Below are 25,673 nucleotides of genomic sequence, written 5' to 3' on the forward strand. Positions count from 1 at the left end.
CCAAGGCACAATTCACAGATTTGAACTTCTGACCTTGCAGTTAGCAGGCCAGTGTGTAGTCCACGACACTACCAGAGTTCCTTGGTCTTCCTTATAAGCATGTGGATATTATCCCATCACAGACATCATTGTATTTCAAGGTAGATCTTGAAATGTTCTCTTTGATGGTGAATGCAACACCATTCCTCTTGAACTTGTCATTGCTAGCATATTAAACCGTATGCAACTGTCAGATTAAAAATGGCCAATACCACCAGTACATTCCTGCTCACTAATGACTTAGGGTGCTGATATTTATGTGTTCCATCTCATTTTTAACAATTTACAACTTTCATAGTTTTTGAACATTCCATGTCCTGAATGTTAGTGGATATTTTAAGCTGTTTCTCTTTATTTTGAGTTGTGCCACACCAACAAATGAAGGTCCTGAAAGCTTTACTCCATTTGCTCATCAAGGGTAACTGTCCTTTGAGGAGGCAGCCCTTCCCCAGTCATATTTTCAGTGCCTTCAATCTGAGTGGCTAATCTTCCGGCACTATATCTGAAAAGATACCACACTGTTCATAAGGTTTTCAGCAGCTAAACATTCATAAGTAGTCGGCCTCTCCTTTTTCCTAGTCTGTCTTAGTCTAGAAGGTCCACTGAAACCTCTCCACTATGGGTGACCCTGTTGGTATTTAAAATGCCGGTGCCATAGCTTCTAGAATCATAGCAACATGTAAGCCACCACAGTATGACAAACTGACAGATGAGTTGTGGACCCTAAAATTAAAAGCATTGTTGTCGCTTTTTGTTTGTTTGGTTAGTTGTTTGTTTCTACTTCATACTCAAAGAAAACAGTTTAGCCTGTTTCTAGTGTCATGCTTAGTAAATGAAACAAAACCCCATCAGAATCTGTCTGTTTAGATGCTTGGTGGAAAAGACTGAATTAGTGTTGTTGTTAAGTGCCATTGAGTCAATTCCAACCCATAATGGCCCTGCATAGGGTTTCTAAGGAGCAGCTGGTGAGCTTGAACCAACGCCGTTGCATTGCAGTTCAAATGACTTTGCAATGTGACACATTAGCCCACAGTGCCACACTAGTACTCCGAGCGAGTGTTGGGAACTCTAAATTTTACTTCCGGCAGGACACAAAAATCAGCTATGAAACTTGTTAGACAAGTTCATTTAATTGTGTTCACTCAACCACAGAATTAGAAAAATAAAATAAGGCCTTTGTAGTTAACAAGTTTGTTGTAGGGTACAAATGATGATGCATAGCTTAAAAAACTTTGCCGTCTCTGTAATGTTTGAAAAGTTTTACAAGTTCATAGGTTTTATTTTTGGAGCGAGGTTGTAAAATAGCATGGGTATTTGTGGTGTGATCTCTTTTGGGTTTAAAAAGTAAAACAAAAACTATACACTTGTATACAAAACTTTGGCAGAATATGTGAAAAATTAATACCACTAGTGATTTATAGGGAGTAGTGACAAACAGAAGGAGCTCTGGTAGCATAGTGGTTACGAGTCGAGCTGCCAACCTCAAGGACAGCAGTTCAAAACTACCAGCGGTTCTGTGGGAGAAAGATGAGACGTTCTGCTCCCGTAAAGATTTACAGCCTTGGAAACCCTGTGCAGGGTCACTATGAGTTGGAATCGACTCCATGGTACTTAACAACAACAGTGACAAACAGTATGACAAGCTGATCCACACTCATCTGTCAGACTCAGGTGGCTTGCTCTGATGCTGAAAGCTATGCTACCAGTATTTTGAATACCAGCAGTCACCCATGGTACACAGGTTTCAGCTGAGTTTCCAGACTAAGACAGACTAGAAAGGAGAGGCAGATGACTTCTGAATGGTTAGCCTCTGTAAACCTTAGGAATAACAGCAGAACATTGTCAGTTATAGTGCTGGAAATTGAACACATGAATAGTAGCAGGACATTGTCAGTTATAGTGCTGAAAGATGAGGCCCTCAGGTTGGAAGGCACTCAAAATACGACCAGAGTAGAGCTGCCTCCTCAAAGTAGAGTTGACCATGATGACAGGAATGGAGTAAACCTTCTGAGATCTTCATTTGCTGATGGTGCTCTACTCAAAATGAGAAACAGCTACAAACGTCTAATAATCAGCATGGAATGTATGAAGTATGAATCTAGGAAATATAGGAAGTTGTCAAAAATGAAAAAGAATGTATAAAGATTGATATTGTAGACATTACTGAGCTGAAATGGATTGGTATTGGTCATTTTGAGTCTGACAATCACATGACTTACTATGCTGGGAATGACAAGTTCAAGAGTAATGGCATAGCATTCAGCATCAAAAAGAACATTTCAAAATCTATCTTGAAATATAATGTTCTCTGTGATAGAATAATATCATATGCCTGCAAGGAAGACCAGTTAATACCACTATTATTCAAATTTACTCACTAAACTCTGACGCCAGTGATGATGAAATTGAAGAATTCCACCACCTTCTTCAGTATAAAATTGATAAAAAATGCAATCAATATGAATTGGTAATTACTGGCAGTTGGAATGGGAAGGATGGAAATGGAGAATAGTTGGAAATCATGGCCTCAGTGACAGAAATGATGTTGGATATTGCACAATAGAAATTTGCAAGATATAAATGACTTAGTCATTGCAAATACTTTTATAAAACAACATAAAAGGAGATTATGCATATGGCCCACATCAGATGGAATACACAGGTATCAAATTGACTACATCTGTGGAAAGAGACAGTGGAAAAGCTCCACATCATCAGCCAAAACAAGTCCAGGGGCAGACTGTGGAGCAGATCATCAATTGCTTATGTGGAAGTTCAGGCTGAAGCTGAAGAAAATTGAAACATGTCCATGGGAGCTAAAATATGACCTTGCATATATCCCACCTGAATTTAGAGATCATTTATAGAATAGATTTCATGCATTACTCACTAGTGACTGAAGACCAGAAGAGTTGTGGAATGATATCAAAAACATCATACAGGAAGATCGCAAAAAGTCATTAAAAAGACAGGAAAGAAAGAAAAGATCAAAATGAATGCCAGATGAGACTCTGAAGCTTGTCTTCAGTATAGAGATGCTAAAGTGAATGGAAGAAAAGAGAAAGTAAAAGAGTAGAACAGAAAAGTTCAAAGGGCAGCTCGAGAAGACAAAGTCAAGTATTATAATGGAATGTGTAAAGACCCGGGAATTAGAAAACCAAAAGGGAAGTACATGCTCAGTATTTCTCAAGATGAAAGAACTGAAGGAAAAATTCAACTTTGACTTACTATACTGAAGGACTTATGGGCAAAGTGGAGTCCTGGTGTGGCACTGACCCTCCATTTACTAAGCATGACATCCTTCTCCAGGGACTGGCCCCTCCTGGTAATATGTCCGAAGTATAGAGTCAGGAGCTCTGGTAGAGTAGTGGTTACGAATCGGGCTGCGAACCTTAAGGTCGGCAGTTCGAAACTACCAGCTCTTCCACGGGAAAAAGATTAAGCTTTCTGCTCCCATAAAGATTTACAGCCTCAGAAACCCTGTGCAGGGTTGCTATGAGTCACGGCACATAACAACAACAAATGGAGTCAGGAATAGGAGGCAGAAATAGAATGTGCTGCTAATGAACAATTGTTTCCTTTGCCTTGGGACCTACCAAAATAATTGAATGGTGCCTGGCTACTATTACTAAACAATTTGGTGAAAGATTCTATAGAAGAATCCTGATCAAAAGATGGGGCCGGTGGTGGGAATCCAGAATAGAATTTCAGATTCTTATGGAATTCAGACTTTCTGAAGCCACTGAGGTTGGCTGAACCTCAGAAACAATTGCCCTTAGATAATTTTTAAACCTTAAACCAAACAATAGCTTAATTAGTAAAATATGTTTGTCTTCAGCACAGTGTTCTATTAAAGAACCAAACTCACAGCCATCAAATAGATTTCAACTCATAGTGACTCGACTTAGTATTTTGAGACTGTAAATGTTTATGGGAACACACAGTTTCATCTTTCTCCCGTGGAGTGTCTGATGGAATGCCTAACCCACAGCGCCACCAGGGGCATGGGATCAAAGTGACAACAGTGGTGTACAACTTGAAGAATGTAATCAACGTCACTGAATTGTATGTATAAAAATTGTTGAATTGATGTATGTTGTGCTGTGTATATTTTCAGCAGTAACAACAACAAAAATTATTTAAAAAAAGAAAAGAAAGGACAGGATGGAGTGTCTTGATCACAGAGGGCTCAGGATCCATCCCTTCTTCACCTTCTCCTGTCCCCACATGTTTTACCAGCAAATTGGCACCACAGAGAGATTCCACTGTGTTGAAGCCTTCCCTTCAGTACCATCAACACTGATTAGATACGTGAAATGCAAAAAGGCTGTTGAGTTGCACATTTTATTAGAACGTTCTTTACAAACTTATATAAATGACCTGAAGTGAATCAGGAAGGGGACTTGGGTCCATCCAGGTGGACAGGATGAAAAGGCCCTAAGCGCTTCATGACTTGTAATGCATATCAAAATATTAAGTTAACTGTAAATTTAATGCAAGCCCAACAAAATTCTGATTTTCCCCATGAGGATTATTTTGAAGCACCCTCCACCCCCAACTCAATGGTTCCTGGATTGTTTGTTTCCCAGGCACAGGCTCACTTGCCTCTGGATCCCACCCACCTATGCAGAGCCTGGGACTAATTCTGACTCTTTTTGTCTGTAGGACAGAGTAGACAGCCTCAGCTATCTCCCCTGGAGCAGATGGTAGGTTTGAACAGCCCACCACAACATTTAACCCACTGTGCCACCAGGGCACCTGTGAGACGTGCAGTAAAGGCCGAGACATCTCAAGGCATGAAATGAAAATGAACACAAAGCTGTACATAAGTCAGAGACCAGCTGTACCCAGCTTCACTTGGGGACAATGAGTCGCGCAAGGTCACACAGCTGGCCAGGAGCAGAGCTGGATTCCAGGGCACTGCTTTCTCCGCTATACCACCCATTGGACCCTTTCAAAGTAAGGCTAGAACCTGTTTTCCAGACGGCAAAGAAAGGAAAGACTTTGCCAGAGAAAGAGGTGGTGAAAGTGAAGATAGGTGTCTGAGAGTCGGCGTTGAGGAGGGTCACCAGGCCAGCCTCGTAGTCCAGAGACACGCCCACGCGGCGCGGGATGGCATCTAGAGTCAGCTCGGTGCCTGGGGAGGTGCTGGCCCAGCACTGCTGGTGCGAAAGGATCACGGTCCAGACACCCTCCTCGGTGCTCAGGCCCATGTCCCCCTTCCTCCTCACTGCCTCCTGAGCCACCCCCACGGTGCAGCTGCCGCCTTCCCCCAGCTGCACCTCCACCTGCCAGAGGTGGCGACCCGAGGAGAATCCCTGGGAACCCAGCACCACCGGGAGCCCCTCGAAGCGCAGGGGGCTGTCGGGCAGGTTCTGCGTCTGCCTGGTGTACCTCACTGCCTTCCTGTCCTCAGAGAGGACCAGATTCCTGCTGGCGGTCTGAGGGTCCAGGGTGACGCCCCCTAGAGGGTGGAAAGAACAGACATCAACCTGCGTTTAATAACCCCCCAAGAGATTTGTATGCACGTGAAATTTGAGAAGCCCTGAGGAAATAGGTTTGTCAGAATGGGAGAGTGCTTTTGGAAGCAGTTTTTAAATGACCGAATCATTTAAAGTAAAAGCTATTTTATTTTTTGAAAATTGTACCATCAATATTTAATTCAGTAAGGACTCCAGCATAGTGCTGGACATAAAACAAGAACTTGACAAATGTTTCTGAGTGATAATATCTATACAAGCCTGTAACAATAATTGAGCACTTACTATGTGCCAGATACTGTCTGAAGCTCTTTGAATACACTGGTTCATTCATTTACTCCTTGTAGCTATTTATGGGATGGCTACTATGATTTTTTCTATTTTATAAGTGAAGAATTTGGAACCAAAAGGATAAATAATTTGTCCACTGTTTCCCAGCTAACAAGAAGAGCTAGACTAGAGAATCCACACAAAGGGGCTAGAGTTTATACCTATAACTGCTCTGTTTGCTGCCCTGAGCTCAATGGATGCATTAATGAATGGATCGCGACTCTGTCTGCCTCCCCCTCCCCAGCTGTTTACCTGAATCTGTTTCCAGGTGAAGCACCAAGCTTTCTGAGGGAAGCAGAATGAAAGATCTGTAAATTGTTATTGGCAGGCATTCCTGGGGACACTGTGTACTAGATACGGTATGAGGATAGGAACAGGGGAAAGTGTCTGCTACGGTCTAATGGGAGAGAAGAGGTTCTCACCTTCCTGGACAGTCTGTCCAATGTTAGGACACAGTGCACCTGCCCTTGGGGAGGGGAGGAGATGTATAGGGAATGGTCCCTTGAATGGTGTAGGATCACTAAGGGACAGTTTACAAGAGGGAGACATATCGAGCTGGGATTTGAAGGCAGGGCATGGGGAGATGGGTTAAATGCAAGAGGTACCTGCTGGGGATAAGGAAAGCTGTGACTTCTTCTCTTTACCTGAGAACTTTCTCATCATCTCTGGGAGAGGGAGTGTTTTCTGGTGGATACTGCGAATCTTGTAGACAAGGTCGGAAGAAATGGACTCCGGACTCACAAAAGTCTTACTCTCATACCTGCAGGCAAATTGGCAAAGTGTTGGGCCCAAATTCCAAAAATAAGGTTTGGGTTTGACAGACTAAAGAATGGTCTTGGGGGTCTGTGGTGAATGATTATATTGATCATCATCTCTTTACCTTTGCTGGGGATGTACAGCTACTAAAGCAAGAGGAATTTCAGTTAGACCCAAGAGGAACTACTGGTAGCTATGCATCCAGAAATAAATGCTGGCCTGTGGGAGCCTGGAGGGACAAGGTCATTACCCCTATTAGCCTCTGGAGGGAAGTGTGGTATCGTTTGAAAAACTTGGTTGGTTGTATGCCATAGAGTTGGACCTGACTCACAGTAACCCTGGTATGTTTGTTGTTGTTAAGTGCTGTCGAGTCAATTCCGAACCATAGCGACCCTGTATAGGGTTTCCAAGGAGCAGCTGGTGAGCTTGAACCGCCGACCTTGCAGTTCAAATGGCTTTGCAGTCTGGTGCCATTAACCCACAGCGCCACACCAGGACTTGTTTGCAAGGTTGTAAATCGTTACAGGAGCAGAAAGCCTCATCTTTCTCCCAAGGAGCAGCTGGTGTACTTGAACTGCTGACCTTGGATTAGCAGTCTAGTGTGTAACCGATTATGCCACCAGAGCTCCTTATTTGAAAAATAGCCTTACTTAAACTATTTCTGGAGTCCTGGTGTGGCACTGGAGGATAAACACTGGATCGCAAGGTCAATTTGAATCACAGGTGACAGTTCAAACCCACCAACCACTCCTCAGAAACCCTATACAGGGTCATTATGAGTTGGTACTGACATGACGGCGTTTAATCTTAATCAAAAAACTATTTCTAATATGAACTCGGTTCTGTATAATAGGAAGAGAATCCAGAGATGGGACGGAAAAGAGAAAAAAAAAATGAAATTAAGGAAAACACACAAAAAAGCCCAGATTCTGGTCCCAGCTCAGCTCTTCTGAAACCACTGGTCATGTGACCTTGAGTAAGCACTTCACCATCTAGGCCTCTATTTCTTCATCAGTCTAGAAAATCTCAAAGGCTCTTCTAGATCAAAATCTCTAAGACTCTTTGAAAAGTGTGTTTGCTGCAGGATAATGCCCTAGACCGAGAGGTCGGTTTGAACCGCAAGGTTGGCAATTCAAACTCACCAGCCGCTCCTTTGAAGCCCTATACAGGGTCGCTATGAGTCGGAACTGATTTGATGGCACTTAACAACAACATGAATGGGCACACAGCACATGACAAGTGTTCCTACTCATAATGTCTTTTCTCTTCTCGGGGTAGGGTGCTAGTGTTTACAGTAGGGAAGAAAGGAAAGTAGACATATCTACAAATGTCTCCCAGCAATTAGGAGGAAAAGAGGGGAATTTAGTAGGAGAGAAGAATGGAAAGTGTTTCTAGTTTCTCCAGGTTCCCTGTTTTATCAGTCTATAGAAAATATTTCCCCTTAAAGTTGCATTTTCAAAGTGTTAGACCTGACTTGAGTACTAATAATTTGATAGATTATTAAATCTGTGTTTCAAGGCCAGTCTGAAACATAATTAGCATTTATAACTTCATTTCTAGGAGTGGGAAATGAGTCCCAAATACCAATCAGCTTCAAAACGAACCTCTAGACCACAAACCTTGAGTTTTTTTTATGTGAATGACTGAGACCGTTGGTTATGGTCTCAAAACAAACAATGCCTTGCTTTTCTGTGCAACCATTCCTGTGTGGGACTGTACCTTTGTCCCTTCAGTCTCAGTGCATAGAAAGGAGGCAGGACTGGGGAGTGGACCCTACCTGCTCTGGTTGAATCTGACATCCTACAAAAGAAAGAGAAGAACACAAACTTAGTTTCTACATGTCCTTCCTCTCAGGGATTCTGCGCATCCTTCCTTCCTTAAAAGATCAGCTCAAGCTTCCCTCCTCCAGAGAGCTCTACCTGTTTAATTACCTACTCATTAATTAGATTGTTCTTTTACCTCATGCTTCCTCCCTAATCTGGGACTCTAGTCAGTTCATTTGTGCTGGGTTCTCTGTCTCAGTCTTATCCTGGGTGTATTCTACCTGCAACAATTAAGAGAGCGTAAAGAACAGGGCCAGGCCTTGAGCTATTAGCCAGACCTGCTGTAAAACTGGATAATATAAATAATGATCATCATAATAGTTTATTGACTTAATGCTGTGTGCTAGGGACCATGCTAAGCATTTTATGTAGATCTTTGCAACAATCCTAAGAGGGGAATGTTATTATTACCCCCATGTTTACAGGGGTTAAGAGTCTTGCCAAATTTACACAGGTGGGAGAGCCAACACTCAAAACCAAGACTGACTCCAAAGCCCGGGACATGACCACAGTGTGTGTCTTGGGCGAGTCATCCAGTCTCTCTGGGTCTGTAGCTCCTTAACCTGTCTGCTAAAGGAACCAGATAACCATTGGTCCTTCCCATTAGAGGTAATCTCCACTTTCGTTTCCTCCCTATCCCACGAGGTGGTGGAGTGTCTCTCACTTTCAAGAGCTCATTTGCTGATTGCTGACATTTTTCCTCCAGCTCCTTGACTTGGGCTCCAAGTCGAGTCACCTCCTCTGAGACCTTTGTGATATACTCATCCCGCTCCTTCCAGATCTGTTGTTCCAAATCCCTCAACACGGCCAGCAGACGTTGCTGTTGTTTTCCCAGTTTCTGTTGCAGCGACTCAAAAGCCTCTTCCACCTGATGCTTTTTGCTTTCAATCTGAGACTGTAAGAGTTAGAAAGACACACATGGTTAGGGAAGTGCTCACAGAGCTGGGTTCCAGGAGGATCACTCACATACTTAGTATAGGTTGAGCTGTAGTGACTAAGCAGGTCCAAGACTCATTTCCCCCAATAATACTGTGGTAGAAGTAGCTGGGATTCAGGACGAATTGACCAATGATGAGGGCTGTGCTATTGTCTTACCTAGAGATTCTAATAATGATGCCTCTTTATTCTCTCATATCCACATTGAACTTTTCAAAACCCTTCCACATCTATGATCACATCCTTGCCTACCATATTTGTAGAATTAGGTGGATATGGTTATTTTTATTTCTTAGAGAAGCACTGAGGTGAAAGGAGGCTGGGGTTAGAGTCAACACAGTTTACCCGAAGAATGCACAGTGTCGGTCTTAGCCGTTGAAGTGGCCAATTGCAGGGCATACTTGGATGGGAGTTAGGGGGTGTTGAAGAGATCTTCCTTTCCTCAAACTCTGTCTCCCTAGTCAAGGCACCAGAAATTCCTTCACTATGGACTTCATCCTGGTAACTTTGCAGCATGAAAAAACAAGTATGAAGGTGACATAAATAACCCCATCATTAACCCACTGTCCTTAGGGTCAGTCTTCTGGTCAGTGGTAGGATCCAAACACTAATATACACCTGTCCCCCAGCTTCCCATCTGAAGGGGATGCTTGCATTTGAGATGAAGGAATGGCAAGAGGTGAGAAGAGCAACTGACTAAGAGCCAAGAGACTGGTTCTAGTAATTTCATCATAAACTTGGGTTTTGCGGGGAGGTCTTGAAAGCATCACTTCCCTGAAGCTCAGCTTTCTGCTCTGTGAAACATTAGTGCTAAGATCTATTGTAGATTAGATGTCAGAACTACTTCCAGCTCTGAAGTTTGCCAGCAATTCCCAGACAATACCAGATAATAGGCTTCCCCAGAGTGTGTTAAGAAGCTTCTCCAGGGAGAAGGTGGCCAAAGCTATGGCTTTTACCAGAAGCACTTGGAGCTTCTGGTCTTCCCGACACTTTATGGACTCAACCTCATCTCTCTCCTTGTTCAGCGTTTTCAACCGACTCATGAGACGTTCCTAGATGGACAAGAATGGGCAAAAGAGGTGGTAGAATTAATAATCCAACTCACAAATACCATTGACCAGGCAGGCCCCAGGGTGGTGCAAACCTGCTGAGGATGGTGATTCCAACCCACCTAGTGATACCACAAAAGTAATGTGTGGTCCTGGTGATCCGCTTCCATACATATTATAGCCAAAGAAAACCCTATGAAATAGTTCTACTCCCTAAAACACAGGGTGACCATGAGTCAGAATTGATGGCAATGTGTTTGATTTTTGGTATCAAGTACTAGGCACACTGTGAAGTGCTGGGGAATTTGAAGGTGAAGAATGTCCAGTCCTTGTCACTAAAGAGATCTGTATCTAAGGCAGGACTCAACCATAGGTAATTAAAACATAAAAAGAGAGATGCAAATATGAAGATGTATACATAGCAGGATGGGAGACAGAGGAGGTGACAGTTTGGCGGAGGGAAGGTTTTTGAAAGCAGGAACCAGGTAAAGTGGGCTTGGAAAGACAAATTTGAAGTTGGATGAATAGAGAAAGAAAGCATGTGAACTACATGAGAAGAGTGCTAGAAGCAGGAAAGTGTCTGGCAGCTCAGTGTGGTGAGCATAAGGTGCCTTGGAGACAAAGGATAAGAGACAGACTGTTGAGGGCCCTGAACGCCTTGTTAAAGCCATTGGAACTTTCTTTGGGCACTAGGGATTCATGGAGGGATTTTGAACAGAGAACATGTTAGAGATAATACGAAGTCTAGGTGAGGGATGGTGTGAGCCATTTGGCAGTGGCTGGCTTATGCTGGCTTACTAACCTAGAAGGTTGGTGTTTCAACCCATGGGGTACCATGGAAAAAAGACGTGGTGTTCTGCTTTCATAAAGAGTATAGCCAAGAAGCCCTTATAGAGCAATTCAACTCTGTAACACATGGTGTCACCGTGAGTTGGAATTGACTCAAAGGCAATAGGTTGTTTTATCTGATAAAAGCTAAAGACATATCAAATCCAAGACCGGGTGGGAACTTCTTGTAATGCAGGACCACTAAAAGAAGAGTAGTGCTTACAGGTTCCTCGGTCTCCTTCCTTCACTTCTCTCTGAGCCACCGTGGTTCAGGTAAATCGTGTTTCTCAGGTGGATCATGGGGGTGGGGGATGAGAGAGTGGGGGGGCCCAAGTGCATACTGTCTGTAACCTACAGAAGTTCCTACTCTGCACTGGCTCTCCCTCCACAGTGAGTGAAGCCAGGGCTCCAGTTCTTTGTGTCACTGTGGGACCCATAGGGAAGTGGCCAGATCAGCTCCATTACTGTGGAGGGCTGGAAGTGAAGCTCTTCCTAAGACACACATCCAAGTGTGTTCCTAACAGTCTGAGAGTTTCCCTACAGCCTCGAAAGGAGCCTGGATGGTGCAAGCTGTTTGCAATCAACCACTAATCTAAAGCCTGGAAGTTCAAATCAATTCTTCAGCTCTGTGGAAGAAAGTTCTGGTGATCGGCTTTAATAACGATTCCAGCCAAGAAACTGCCCCTATGGCGCAGTTCTACTCAGTAATACATGCGGCGGATTGGAAAACAGCTAACAACAACAATACAAGGGGGCTTCAAAAAGCTTGTGGAAAATGGAATTAAAGATAATGGAATTTTTCCATGAATATTTTGAAGCCCTCTCTTATATTCTGGTGTGATGCTGTTGGATAAACGCTGGGCTGCAAAGTGGGTTTGAACCAGCTGCTCCTCAGAAACCCTATACCAGGTCACCATGAGTTAGAACCAACTAGATGACACTTAATAACAACAATAACAATGTATATTCTACAGCTTTGGGGTCCTTTTATCTAGATCTCCACCCGGTCCCTTGTACCCCTTGCCCCCAAGGCAGGACAATATCCTGCACTGAAGTGGCCTGAGGCAAAATCACGCTTCTTACCCGGTAGGGTTGAATGGCTTCATCCAGGAAGCCCACTCTGTGGGCCTGGTGGGAGGGACCCTCCCTGCAGAACACACAGAGGAACTCTGCATCATTCTCACAGAAGAAATAAATCTTCTCACCATGTTCCTCGCAGCAGGTCTCCCCGAGAGGGCCAAGAGGATAAGGGACCATTGGTTTCTCTGGCTGCTCCTTCTGTTGGCAGAGGGGGCAGAGCAGGATCCTGCTGGAGTGGGAAGCCCCCATCTGGGAGGGCTGGGAGAGGCAGCACAGGCAGAAGGTGTGTTCACAGACAGCAGTCACTGCATCCTTCAGAGGTCCTGCACAAGCAGGACAAGTGGCCCCCTCTCCGACTGTCTGCAGGGAGGAGGTTGAGGACATCACAGAGACTTTCCCAGGCTGTCACCTCAGGCCTCTGGGGTCCATCCACACAAATTCCCTTTCCCTGGAATTGCGTCACTTCTAAATGAGTCTCCGCGGGAAAGGAATCAGAGGCCAGGAGAGAAAGGCAGGAATATCAGCATGGGGAGTCACCTGGCTCTGCCTCTTGTGCCTTCTCAGGGTCCCCCTATCCTAGGCCACCACCCTCAGCTGAGTGGGTCCAAATTCCAGAGTGTTTTGAATTACCCAGCATTTCCCAATGGATCTTGTTCTCCGTGTAGCTTTATTATAGCTCCTTCCGGTCACTGGGGTGGGGAGCAGAGCATGACGTGAGGCCACAGGGAGAAGGGGTTTCCTGAAATCCCTCCCTTTACCCGTAGTGGCATTGGAAGGCCTGGGGAGGGGACATTTCCTGTCAGAATGAGCAGGTCAGTGTCATAAACTCTGGCAATGAGGCGTGCCACTGGTGGCAAAGTCCAAGTTGGAGTGGGTGTGACTTGAGTTCCATAGACTCTGGGGAGATTCAGGATTGCTCATCGGAAGTCTTCTCTCGTACCCTCCTTTTTCTGTCTCACTTCATCATCCAGGCGGGTCTTGCCTTTACTCCTAACTCTCCCTACCTCCTGGCACCACTGTCCTCACTTAGTTTGGTCACATGGACTTGGATTTTACAGCAGGTAAGCAAAGGTAACTGATTCACGTTGATAAACCAAGTTTAAAAGACTGTATTAGTCAAAAGATAAACAGATTTAACCACATTTCTCTATGGCTTAGTGTTTACATAGTATTACATCCAACTCTGACAGCAACCTTGGAACAGGCTAACATTACTTTCATTTTACAGAGAAAGAAATGTAAACAGAAAGGTAAAGTGACAAGCAGCAAGGCTGGAGATGAGCCAAGTCTTCCCAATTCAGGCCCTGTGCTGGTACGTCACTACACTAGCCACTGCCAACCATGATCCTTCATCTGCTCACCTGCCACCCTGCATCCACATAGAAAATCACACCGCCTTCCAGTTCCCCAATGAATGATCAGTCCAGCACCCCTGTATTTCTCTCCCTTTTCATTCCAACTAATAGGCTGAGAAGGGTTAACACACTTGGTTGCTAAGCTAAAGGTTGGAGGTTCAAGTCCACGTATAAGCATTTCTGAGGAAATGCCTGGTGATTGACTTCCAAAAAATCAGTTACTGAAAACCTTATGAGGCACAGCTCTACTCTGACAAACGTAGGGTGGCCGTGATTTGGAGTGACTGGAATGTTACCCTATCTGCTGTCTATCTAGAGGACAAGTTCTGGGATTGTGCTGTTTCAAATGTAAGCCACCAGTCACATGTGACTGCTGAATATTAAAAGGTTGGGAGTCCAATTTGAGATGTATTGTATGTGTAAATGAGCCCTGGTAGTACAGTGGGCTAAGCATTGGGCTGCTAACCGAAAGGTTGGCTGTTCAAATCCACCAGTTGCTCCAAGGGAGAAAAAAGAGGCTGTTGGCTCCTGTAAAGATTTACCATCTCCGAAGCCCTAAGGAACAGTTCCACACAGTCCTATAGGGTTGCTGTGAGTTGGAATTGACCCAGTGGCAGTGGGTTTGGTTTTGGGTTTTGTATAAGACTCCTGGTGTGGTGCTGTAGGATCAGCACTGGACTGTGAACCACAAGGTCGGCAGTTCAAACCCACCAACTGCCCCTCAGAAACCCTATCAGGGTTTCTGTGCATCAGCACTAACTCGACAGCACTTAACAACCACAACAATGTGTAAAATACACTCTGGATTGTAAAAATCTAGCACAAAGAAAAACAATGTAAAATGGCTCATTAATCATTTTTATACAGATGTTGAAATGATAATATTTTGTATACACTGGCCTAAGCAAAATGTGGAGTCCTGGCGTGGTGCTGTGGGCTAATGCATCAGACTGCAAAGTCGTTTGAACTCCAAGGTTAGTGGTTCAAGCTCACCAGCTGCTTCTTAGAAACTATACTGGGTTGCTATGGGTCGGAATTGACTCGATGGCACTTAACAATAACAATAAGCAAGATATGTTATTAAAATGAATTTCAGCTGCTTCATTTTACTTTTAAAAAAAATAGGGTTACTTGAACATTTGAAATTGCCTAGGTGACTCACATCATCTTTCCACTGGCTAGCTTTTGGAGACACATAGACATGCCTTGAGATTATTGTCACCCAACTTCCTGCTGTGGAACATTGGGTCTCGTTGAGCCTCAGCCTCCTTGTTTATAAAATGGAGATCCTAATAGCACTTGCATTATAGAGCGGGTAAAAGGAAGAATAAGATCCTATGACTAAACTGTATATATCAGTGCAAGGTCTATAGTCAGAAATACATATGAATTATTACTATTTCTCTTCTTCTTCTCCATGCCAGGTACATTTCAACCTCATTTCGAGGCTGTGATAGGTCAGTTGCGCCATCACCGTTGAAGTTGCCTAGCCATCTACACCCAGGCACAGCTACCTTATCTGAGTGCCCACACAGATGGGAGAGCCCTGGGCTGCCTGATACTCCAATCTCCCTGGAGACAGCTGGTTATATTGCAGGGAGGCTGGGTGGCATCTGTCTCTCTTCTCTTCTCCAACTCCCCAAAAGAAAGGAAGATTTCTTTCAATAACTGTTGCCATCTCTGTATAGTTGTGACCCCTTATTCCTCACCCTCTTCTGCTATTTCTCCACATTCTACTGTTGTGGCTCTTCCTTTGAGAGAGTGGGACCGAACAACGGCAGCTGCTAGAGATGCAAGTGGGAGATTTATCCTTGTGGGTAATTTTGCGTGTGGCCAGGCCTGTATGTGTGTGTGGCTGTGTGTGTGTGCAGATTTGAGATGTTTCTGTTTCTGGCCTTGTGCACAGGCGGCTGTGTGAGTGTGTGCTGTGTACACTGCCTTCCCAGCCGTCCTCCCTCAGTCAAGCTGAAAGGGCGACCCTGAGGATCCAGTGTGAATCCAGACTCAGAAAAAGAGCACCAAATGGCGGCTGCTGCCTGTGTGACCAGCCTGGCCGATGAAGTCAACTGCCCCATCTGCCAAGGCACCCTGAGGGAGCCGGTCACCATCGACTGTGGCCACAACTTCTGCCGCAGCTGTCTTATCCGCTACTGCGAGCTTCCAGGCCCAGAACCCGAGGAGCGCCTAACTTGTCCGCTTTGCAAGGAGCCCTTCCGTCCAGGGGACTTCCGGCCCAACTGGCAGCTGGCCAGCGTGGTGGACAACATTGAGCGCCTCCAGCTGGTGTCCCTGGAGGGCCCAGTAGAAGAGAACGCCTGCCAGGAGCATGGGGAGAAGGTCTATTTCTTCTGTGAGGATGACCACATGCAGTTATGCGTGGTGTGCCGACAGGCCCAGGAGCATCGGGCCCACACTGTGCGCTTCCTGGAAGATGCTGCAGAGCCCTACCGGGTAGGAAGGAGAGAAGGAGGGGGAGCAGGATGGGTCTTCTGGGATTGGGCTGGACTAAGAGAATCAGGGCAGATCGGTGGATTATTTGGGTACCCTGAAGTCAATTTCTTTCTCCCTATTTATATGATCACCAGGCCCAGGCATAGAAAGTGTTGTGTTTTTGTGTTGTGGTTTTGAGTATGTTCTATGTTGTTTACTTTTGGCCAACACGTAATGTTGTTGTTGTTAAGTGCCATCGAGTCGGGTCCAACCCATAGCGACCCTGTACAGGGTTTCCGAGGGTGTGGAGCTCCTTAAGTACTTGTTAGGAGTCCCTGGGTTGTGCAAATAGTTAAGAGCTGGCCCGATAACAGGTGGAACCCACCCAGATGTACCTCAGAAGAAAGGTTTAGTGATCTGCTATGAAAGGTCACATCCTTGACACCCTTGAAGCGCAGTTCTACTCAGAGATACATGGGTTAAAATCCACATGATGGCAACTAGTTTGATTGTTCTTGGAGTACTTGCTGAATGACTGACTGAATGAACACAATGCGACTATGTCTATTTGTAACTATCAGGCAGATGTGTCTGCAGATGCCTTGGTTTGTTTTGAGGGAATGATTGTAAGAATGATGTGTTCATTAATGTTTGCATGTTTTTGAGGGTACCGTGTGTTTGGGGGCTTGGGTACATGTGTATTTGAGTATGTAAGTATAACTAAGTGCTTTTGTTCATGAAATTAATGTTTATTATGTACAGGCTGTATAAATAGATATGATATGTAATTTGATCTGTTATTAGTTTGTAATGTTTTTATTTGTTGTATGTTGTGTGTTTTAGTACAAGTGAGTATCTCGCTGTGTGTGAATGTGGTAATCAGTTAACTGGTAGTGGTGCTTGTATACCATCAAATTGGTTCTGACTCATAGCGACCTTGTATAGAGTTTCTGAGATTGTAAATCTTTATGGGAGCAGAAAGTTTCATCTTTCTCCCTCAGAGCAGCTGGTAGATTCGAACTGCTGACCTTGTGGTTAGTAGCCCAATTTACAGCCCATTGTGCTATGAGGGCTCCTTAATAACAGATATACCTGCTGTATATGTTCCTAACTCTACTCTAGACCAAGCAAATTTTAAAGCAATTTATTGATTGTTTTTATATTATCCAGGTTTCTTCACATCAGAGTCACACAGATAAAAGATTCCATTTACAAGAGAGGGTTATTTGGACCTATTTCCTTTGGGACATATGAAAAATCTGGTAATTTCAAAGATGGTCGTATCATATGTTCAAAAGCTCAATTCAGATCTCAGATACCACTTACTGAAGGCAAACAAACAGTAAAGCTGGGTATTTACCCTGGAGAAAAAAAGGCTGGAATGGGAAAACTGAGTCATAGCCTCAGATGGCACATGATAAAGAGGAATTGCCCTGGTCAAAAGTCTTGAAGGACAATGCAAGAGGAACAAGACCCAAAGAGAGCATAGGGTCAAGGATGATTAAGGCCCAAACATTGTCAGCTAAGGGAGTGACTCTTTTCCTTGGGTCATTTTCCTACTGGAGGTGACACCCTTTAACAAATCTTTTTTTTTTTTTTTTTCAGTCTTAAATATTTTATACTCTTTCTTCCCAGGAACAAATACAAAAGTGTCTTGAGTGTCTAAGGAATGAGAGAAAGGAAATTCAAGTGATCCAGTCAAGAGAAAATCAAAGGATACAAGTCCTCCTGGTAGGTCATCTACGTCACCATTCCTTCCCTGGGCCCCTTCCCTTGCTCAGGATCTACTGTCTCACTAAAACAGAGGCAAAAGAGTAGCTAGGGCTTTGAGGGATTCTCAATTTGAATCTTGACTCTGTTACTAACTAGGCATATAACTTCAAGCAACTCTCTAACTTGACTTTCCTTATTTGTGAATGGAGATTAAAAGTAATCACTACCTTATCGAATTGCTGTGAGGATTAAATAAGGATATTCCTGTAAAGTAGCTTAACTCACTGTCATTGAGTTGATTCAGAATTCATAGTGACCCTAAATAGGTTTTCAGAGACTGTTAATCTTTATAGGAACAGACAGCCTCATCTTTCCCTTGAAAAGTGGCTGGGTAGATTTGAACAGCTGATCTAGAGGTTAGCAGCCTAAACCACAGTGCCACCTGGGTTCTTTTTGCAAAGTAACTTAGCTCTGTATATATAGTATATGCATCACAAAGGTATTCCTGCCACCTCTCACTACATCTCCTCTGAGCTCTGCCTGCCTAAGCAGTTCTAGAAGATGGTGCTGAGGCAATGCTGGGTGGTCTGTCTCCCAGACACGGGATGAAGGGGGAAATCAAACCAGATAGCAGTTCCAAAACTGTCTGGGGGTGAGAGGAGGGCTCTTATTTTACCATTGAACTCTGGAGGATGTGGATCTGGGCCAAGATGGGGAAGGGAGTGAAGGAAGGTGAAGGAAGAAAAAGTAAAGGAGTGAAGTAAGGTAAATGAAGAAAAAGTAAGAGGAGGAAGAGGAGAAAAGGGGGGAAGAGGCGGAAGAAGACGGCAAATAACTTTCTCCTGGGGTCTCCTCCTACCTCTCAGACTCAGGTGGCCACCAAGAGACAAAAGGTAGTTTCTGAGTTTGTGCATCTAAGCCAGTTCCTGGAGGAACAACGGAGCATCCTCATAGACCACTTGGATAGGCTTGATGGGGACATTTTAAAGCAGCGGGAAGAGTTTGATCTTCTGGTCAATGGAGAGATCTGCCGCTTCAGTGCTCTGATTGCCGAGCTAGAAGAGAAGAATGAGAGGCCAGCAAGAGGACTCCTGACGGTGAGCCCTATACTCACCCCCACCTGTCCTGTTCCCTTGCTCTGCTAGGACTGTTTGCATCTAGACCTTCCTAAGCCATCTGTGTTTAATCAGTCATCTGTGTATCCCAAATGGGTGATGGATCATAGGACCAGAGGTCCGAATTCTGGCTCTGATCTCTGTCTCTCCACCCCACAGCCCAACAAACAGAGATGGTGCTCTCTTTAACTACCTCCCAGGGATGTTGTGAGGATCCTGCAGTAAAACCGGAAATGAAAGTAGCACTTTGAAAAGTACTGAGTGCTGTGCAAACCAATATCAGGTGCTATTTCCAGAGCAAACTGTTCTGTAATCATCCTCCAGTCAGGACATTCTTCCAGTCTAATGTCACCCCTTCACATTGGAGGAGAGGGAAAGGCGTGCTGTAGGGGAAGCACTTGGGACTGAAACACAGTCGCTTGCTGTAAGACTTACCTTTGCCTCTTATGAACAGGTACAGGTCATACCACCATTCAGGGCCTATAAAATTAAGGGGTTCAGACCTTGGGCTTCCCTGAGAGGCCTCAAAAGCCCTAAAATTTATGACTCTGTGATTATGGTGTTCTTTTTCTGTCCAGAGCTAGGAATATGGTATTTTGTCTTTTGTAGTTATAAGAAAAGTAGGAGGGTTGGAAACTGATTCCCTGCTCTCTTTCTCTCTCCCTCCTAGGATATCAGAAGCACTCTAATAAGGTAGGTGATACAGCTCCTGTTTCCTCTTTCTCCACATAAATAAATACACGTTTATGTGCCACACACCTAGTAATCCCCATACACATATTTCACAGTCTCACATTAAGGATATGAATTCACATATTAAGTTTTCACATATCCAAAGGCATCCTCATTGCACACCTCCACAAAGCATCCCAGAGTGGACAGTGGGGTTCATCCTAGAAGAAGTGTGTCTGTCTGTCTCATCCATGACCAATTAACAAGTGACCACCAGTTGCTTCTGAAGGCATCGATAATGAGAATCTTCCCCAAGTCTCCCTTAGTCCCTGAGAGTTTGAGCTACCAGACAATCCTGCTGATCTGTGTGTGACTTATGGACTCCACCATTTCTGTGTCCCTAGATGTGAAACCAGAAAGTGCCGGAAACTAGAGTCTGTGTCCCCTGAGTTGGGCCAGAGGATTCGAGCCTTCCCCCAGCAGGCTTTCCCACTGCAGAGGGAGATAAAGACATTTTTGGGTAAGAGAACTTCAGGTCTTCACAGGTGGGCTTTGATGCTCTACTGACAAATGTTACTATGGGAACTTCAGCAAGACTTGCTCCCTCTGTACTTTGGCTTCCTTATTTGTAGATTTTCAAAAATAAAATCTGCCTATCAGGATGATGTAACAATGAAGAAAGACAATAAAAGTAAAGATTTCTGGGGGGCAGGGAAGCTAACTGATTAAAAAAATAACCAAGTAAATCTGATCAATTGCATTAAGCAATATAAAAGATAATGATTAAGAAAATCCACAGTAGAGTTTATAATACATGATATGTCTTTGTGATAATGAACATTGACAATGAATACCCAGCAACAATATTTATCCCCCTCTCCCTCACTTTCTTCCTATTAGTCTATTTCTCAGAGTTGAGTTGCCTTGTACGGACCGTGCCCTCGTTTTGTAGAACTGGAAATGTAATAGGAGACAGCATGGAGAGTTGGAAATGGGAGCCAGGCATGTAACACTCTGCCAACACTCTCCCTGCCATCCAGACATCATGAAGGATGCTTTGTATTTCAAAATGACGCATCCACAAATGTCTCCTCTAGAAGAACTTTTCCCAGAAGTCCGCTTCCTGCCATGATGTCCAATGGTCTGACAGTGAAGGAAATTTTTTTCTAATCAAAGTCCCACCTTTGAATAGCCCCAAAACTATTTCCAAGAAGAATGAGAAATAGTTGAACCCATCTATCCATCCATTTTACTTGCATCCACAATCAGTGTTCATGGAAGCAGCAATCAAGAAATCCAACATATTACATTGGGCAAATCTACTGCAAATGACCGCTTTAAAATGTTAAAAAGCAAAGATAATCAATTTAAGGACTAAGATGCACCTGACCCAAGCCATGCTGTTTTCAATAACCTCATATGCATGGGAAAGCTGGACAATGAATAAGGAAGACCAAAGTAGAATTGATGCATTAGAATTATGGTCTTGGTGAAGAACACTGAATATACCATAGACTGTCAGAAGGTCAAACAAATCTGGCTTGGAAAAGAGTACAGCTAGAATGCTCTTTAGAAGTGAGGATGGAGAAATATCATCTCAGGTACTTTGAACATGTTATCAGATGGGACCAGTCCCTGGAGAAGGACATCATGCTTGGTAAAACACAGTGTCAGTAAAAAAGAAGCCCCTTCATTAGATGGATTGACACAGTGGCAACAGCAATTGGCTCAAACATGGCAATGATTGTGAAGATGGTGCAGGACAAGTGTTTCATTCTGTGGTACATAGGGTCACTATAAGTTGTAACCAACTGGATAGCACCAAACGTCAGCAACATCCATTCAGTAAGCAGAGGTTTTTGGAGCATTTACTATGCATGTCCTGAGCACTGTTCAGAAGTGACAGACATAGTTCCTGTTGGCTTGGAGAAGACACAGTGGTTCTCAAAATACAGTTTCTAGCAGCTTCAACATTTCCCTGAAAACTGCTTGCTGTTGTTAGGCGTTGTCAAGTTGGTTTCGACTCATAGCGACCTTATGCACAACGGAACAATATACTGCCCGATCTTTCCTCTTCATTTCCAACCTTTGCGTCCCAGTCACCAGTAATCGTTAATACACTTCACTGCATGTTTGATCAATTTCAGACTGGAGAAGTTGATAGGATTCTTCAAGTTCATCTGGCGTTAGTGGTTGGTGCCTACATTTGAATAATAGTGATATTAACTGGTCTTCCTTGTTGCTATTGCAAAGTGCCATTGAGCTAGTTCTGACTCGTAGACACCCTGTACAGGGTTTCTGAGGCTTTAAATCGTCGAGAGAGCATAAAGCCTCATCTTTCTTCCATGGAGCAGCTTGCTGGCTCAAACGGAGGACCTTGGGGTTTGCCTTTCATTACTTATCATATGGAACCACCATACTTGCTGATCTTTCCTGTAGACATATGGATGTTATCCTATCACAGACCGCATCGTACGTCAAGATAGAACTTGAAGTGATCCTTTTGATGATCACTTCAATTTTGCATTCCCAGCATAGTAAATCATATGATTGTCAGATTCAAAATGGCTAATACCAGTCCATTTTAGCCCACTAATATCTAGGATGGAGCCCTGGTGTGGCACTGTGGGTTAATGCTCCAGACTGCAAAGCCATTTGAACTGCAAGGTTGGTGGTTCACGCTCACCACCTTCTCCTTGGAAATCCTATACAGGGTTGCTATGGGTCAGAACCAACTTGACAGCTCTTAACAACAACAACATCTAGGATATGTATTCCATTTCATTTTTGACAACTTTTGATTTTTCTAGATTCACACTTCCTATATTCTGTGTTCCAATTATTAATGAATGTTTGCAGGTTTCTCCTCATTTTGAGTTGTACCTTGTCAGCAAATGAAGGTCTTGAAAGCCTTACTCCATTTGCATCATTGTGGTCAACTCTACTTTGAGGAGGCAATTCTTCTCCAGTCTTATTTTGAGTGCCTTTCAACCTGAGGGGCTCATTTTCTGGTACTATATCTGACAATATTTTGGTGATTTTCATAATGTTTTCATCTTCTGGTACTATATCGGACAATGTTCAACTGTTATTATTAAGGTTTCAGTGACTACACATTTAGAAATAGTCTGCTTTTCCTTCTTCCTAGTCTCAGTCTGGAAGCTCAGATGAAACCTGTCTACCCTGGGAGACCCTGTTGGTATTTAAAATCTCAGTGGCATAGCTTCCAGCATCACAGCAACATGAAAACCACCACAGCACAACAAACTGATAGACAAGTGGTGGGAAACTGCTCTCAGGTAGACTGAATCCGAAACACTTGCATTTTAACATGTCCTCTAAGATAAACCCAAATTTAGAACCAATGGTCTAGTGGGTTCCAGCTTTGTCTCATTGTCCCTTCCCTTCACCTGGTCTGCGTTTCCTCATCATTAAATGTTTTGTGATTTTGTGACACTAATCTATTCTGTTTTATATCCTCTTTACAGAAAAACTCAGCTTTGAGTTGGACTATGATTCAGGTAAGTAGCCTACATCAGGATAGGAGGGAGTGAGGAGTCCAAAACTGAAATGCAGAGGCAATTTTGCAGGGTTTGGCATTGGGCACCATAATAATAATGTGTGTGAATGTGTACTTATATTAATATATCCACACACACGTATACATACATATATAAATACTGTCTTTATAAGGCCTTTAGTAGAACTCTGAAGAGAAGAAGACGCACACACATATCACATCACATACCTGGCATGAAGCTGACATTCTGAATCAGAATGTATTGAGAAGATAGAAAGATTAAATCAAAAAGAGAGAAGATCTATCAGAGAAATCTTCCTGGATGAGAGGAACTTTGATATGGGTTGAAAAAACCACACTCTTAGCACTGTTAGGAACTCTTACTCCATCTCAAATGTAGTTTCATAGATGATAGTTGGAAGGAGCGTAGCCTGTGAATGGGAAAGGAGTGAACAGAATGGACCCCATTCAAGGATGTTGGTCCAATGTATCAACCTATAATCCTCATGGGTAATGGACCTGTTGAAGGGATTCTCTAGCCATGTATACATCTGAATTTATAGATTGTTCTCAATTTGTGGATACTAAAAATTATATAAGGCAGGTAAGCCAGAGGGCCTGTTGGAAGTATAGACTGTGAATAAGCAGGTCAGAATGATTTCTGGCAGGTAAGAAATGAGCAATTCCAAATTTTGGACTGAAGGGTAGAATGTCTGAAGCCACTGAGATGCTGGAAGGGAAGAATGTAGTATGTCAGCAGGGAGGAGGCGATCAGAGCAGGCTCTGGCAGCTTGGGAAGTCAACCAGTGTAAGGTGAACAGAGCCACTTTCCAGAATCAAGAGAGAGCTTGAATATCCAAGCTCTCCTTATCCTATAAGGCAGTTTTCTCAGACTTTCATATGCACACACATCACCTGGAAGATCTTGGTAAAATGAAGATTCTAATTCAGTGGGTTTGGGGTGGGGCCTGAGATTCTGCCTTTCTAACATGTTCCCGGGTGATGCCCAGGCTGGTGGTCCACGTAGGCACTTCTCACATTGTTGATAATAATAACACTAGCCGCTGGGTGCGAGTAAAATTTTTAGCTCTTCTTTTAAGGTAATAACATGCTTGTTGATGTCTGTATCCTTTTGGTTTTACCCACAGCTCACATTTCTCTAGATCCCCAGACTTCTCACCCCAAGCTCCTCTTGTCTGAGGACCACCGGCGGGCTCAGTTCTCCTACAAATGGCAGAACTCACCAAACAACCCTCAACGTTTTGACCGGGCCACCTGTGTTCTGGCCCATGAAAGTTTCACGGGGGGGAGACACACATGGGTGGTGAGTGTAGACTTGACCCATGGGGGCAGCTGTACCATGGGTGTGGTAAGGGAAGATGTGCAGCGGAAGGGGGAGCTGCGGCTGCGGCCAGAAGAGGGGAACAACAACAACAACAACACACAGCTGTACCATGGGTGTGGTAAGGGAAGATGTGCAGCGGAAGGGGGAGCTGCGGCTGCGGCCAGAAGAGGGGGTGTGGGCAGTGAGGCTGGCATGGGGCTTTGTCTCGGCTCTGGGCTCCTTCCCCACAAGGTTGACCCTGGAGGAGCAGCCCCGGCAGGTGCGAGTGTCTCTGGACTATGAGGTAGGGTGGGTGACCTTTGTCAACGCTGTCACCCATGAGCCAATCTACACCTTCACAGCCTCCTTCACTGGGAAGGTCTTTCCTTTCTTTGGGCTCTGGGGCCGAGGATCCAATTTCTCCTTGAGCTCCTGAGAGCTTCCTCTAAGTACAAGACTTAAATAGAGTTCTGTGTGAACTTGACCCCTGGCTGAATTCCCTGGGAGACTTGGGGTAGAAATTAACTGCTTTAAATGATAAGATGTGAGTTTGGATTTTGTCAAAGGGCATCTTCAACCCAAAGATGAAACCTTTTTCCCAATGCCCAGTCAATGGCCAGGATATCCGGAGACTTGGGCCACTGCCAGCCCTACTCATCACCATCTCCACCAGACAAAGAAGCAGCTGGATAGAGGAAAATGTAATGGATTTGGAGTCAGAAGACCTGGGTTCAAGACTAACCCTTGTCATCAATCATTGTGTGACCCTAAGTAAGGAGCCTCACCTCTCTGTATCTTGGTGTCTTCCAAAAATATTGGAGCTCATTTCTTCATACCCTCAAGGAACATTTATTGTGTGCCAAATTTGCACCAATCCATAAAGAGTCTCTAGTGATATAAAACCATAACAAAACATGGCCTGTCTCTGAAGACGTTTGCAGGAAGAGACAGAAAGATTGAGGGAAATTATAGCATAGCTTATAATATAGCACAACCATGGTTCTGTGATAGGGATCTAAGTAGAGTGTTTTGGTGCAGAGGGGCCTAAGGTAAATGCATATGCTGATCCCAGCTTGCTGGGGACTTTTGAGGGCTCACTCTGCTCAAAATTTAAAAACCAGAATTAATGATCATCAATTAATTCAGGAGTCCTGGTGTGGTGCTGTGGGTTAATGCGCCAGACTGCAAAGCTGTTTGAACTGCAAGGTCGGTGGTTCAAGCTT

General features: G+C 44.1%; 2 protein-coding genes across 3 annotated transcripts; one reads left to right on the top strand and one right to left on the bottom strand.

The window, feature by feature from the left end:
- Nucleotides 1–4,892: 4,892 nt before the first annotated feature.
- On the bottom strand, nucleotides 4,893–12,705 carry TRIM15 (tripartite motif containing 15). Its single transcript, XM_006875688.1, has 7 exons — nucleotides 12,325–12,705; nucleotides 10,321–10,416; nucleotides 9,093–9,323; nucleotides 8,383–8,405; nucleotides 6,494–6,609; nucleotides 6,102–6,134; nucleotides 4,893–5,503 (listed from the first exon to the last, which is right to left on the bottom strand). The coding sequence occupies exons 1-7, from the start codon at nucleotides 12,703–12,705 to the stop codon at nucleotides 4,893–4,895; spliced, it is 1,491 nt and encodes a 496-aa protein (XP_006875750.1).
- Nucleotides 12,706–15,698: 2,993 nt separating this feature from the next.
- On the top strand, nucleotides 15,699–24,886 carry TRIM10 (tripartite motif containing 10). Of its 2 annotated transcripts, none has more exons than XM_006875647.1 (8): nucleotides 15,699–16,127; nucleotides 17,742–17,837; nucleotides 18,686–18,916; nucleotides 19,605–19,627; nucleotides 20,011–20,126; nucleotides 23,095–23,127; nucleotides 24,275–24,512; nucleotides 24,595–24,886. In XM_006875647.1, exons 1-8 carry the CDS (start codon nucleotides 15,699–15,701, stop codon nucleotides 24,884–24,886), a joined length of 1,458 nt encoding a protein of 485 aa, XP_006875709.1. The 2 variants fall into 2 exon arrangements, with proteins under 2 accessions (XP_006875709.1, XP_006875710.1); XM_006875648.1 differs by having other exon boundaries at nucleotides 24,275–24,507; nucleotides 24,608–24,886.
- Nucleotides 24,887–25,673: the final 787 nt, after the last annotated feature.

The sequence above is a fragment of the Chrysochloris asiatica genome, unplaced genomic scaffold (assembly GCF_000296735.1).
Source record: "Chrysochloris asiatica unplaced genomic scaffold, ChrAsi1.0 scaffold00333, whole genome shotgun sequence".
Lineage (NCBI taxonomy): Eukaryota > Metazoa > Chordata > Mammalia > Afrosoricida > Chrysochloridae > Chrysochloris > Chrysochloris asiatica.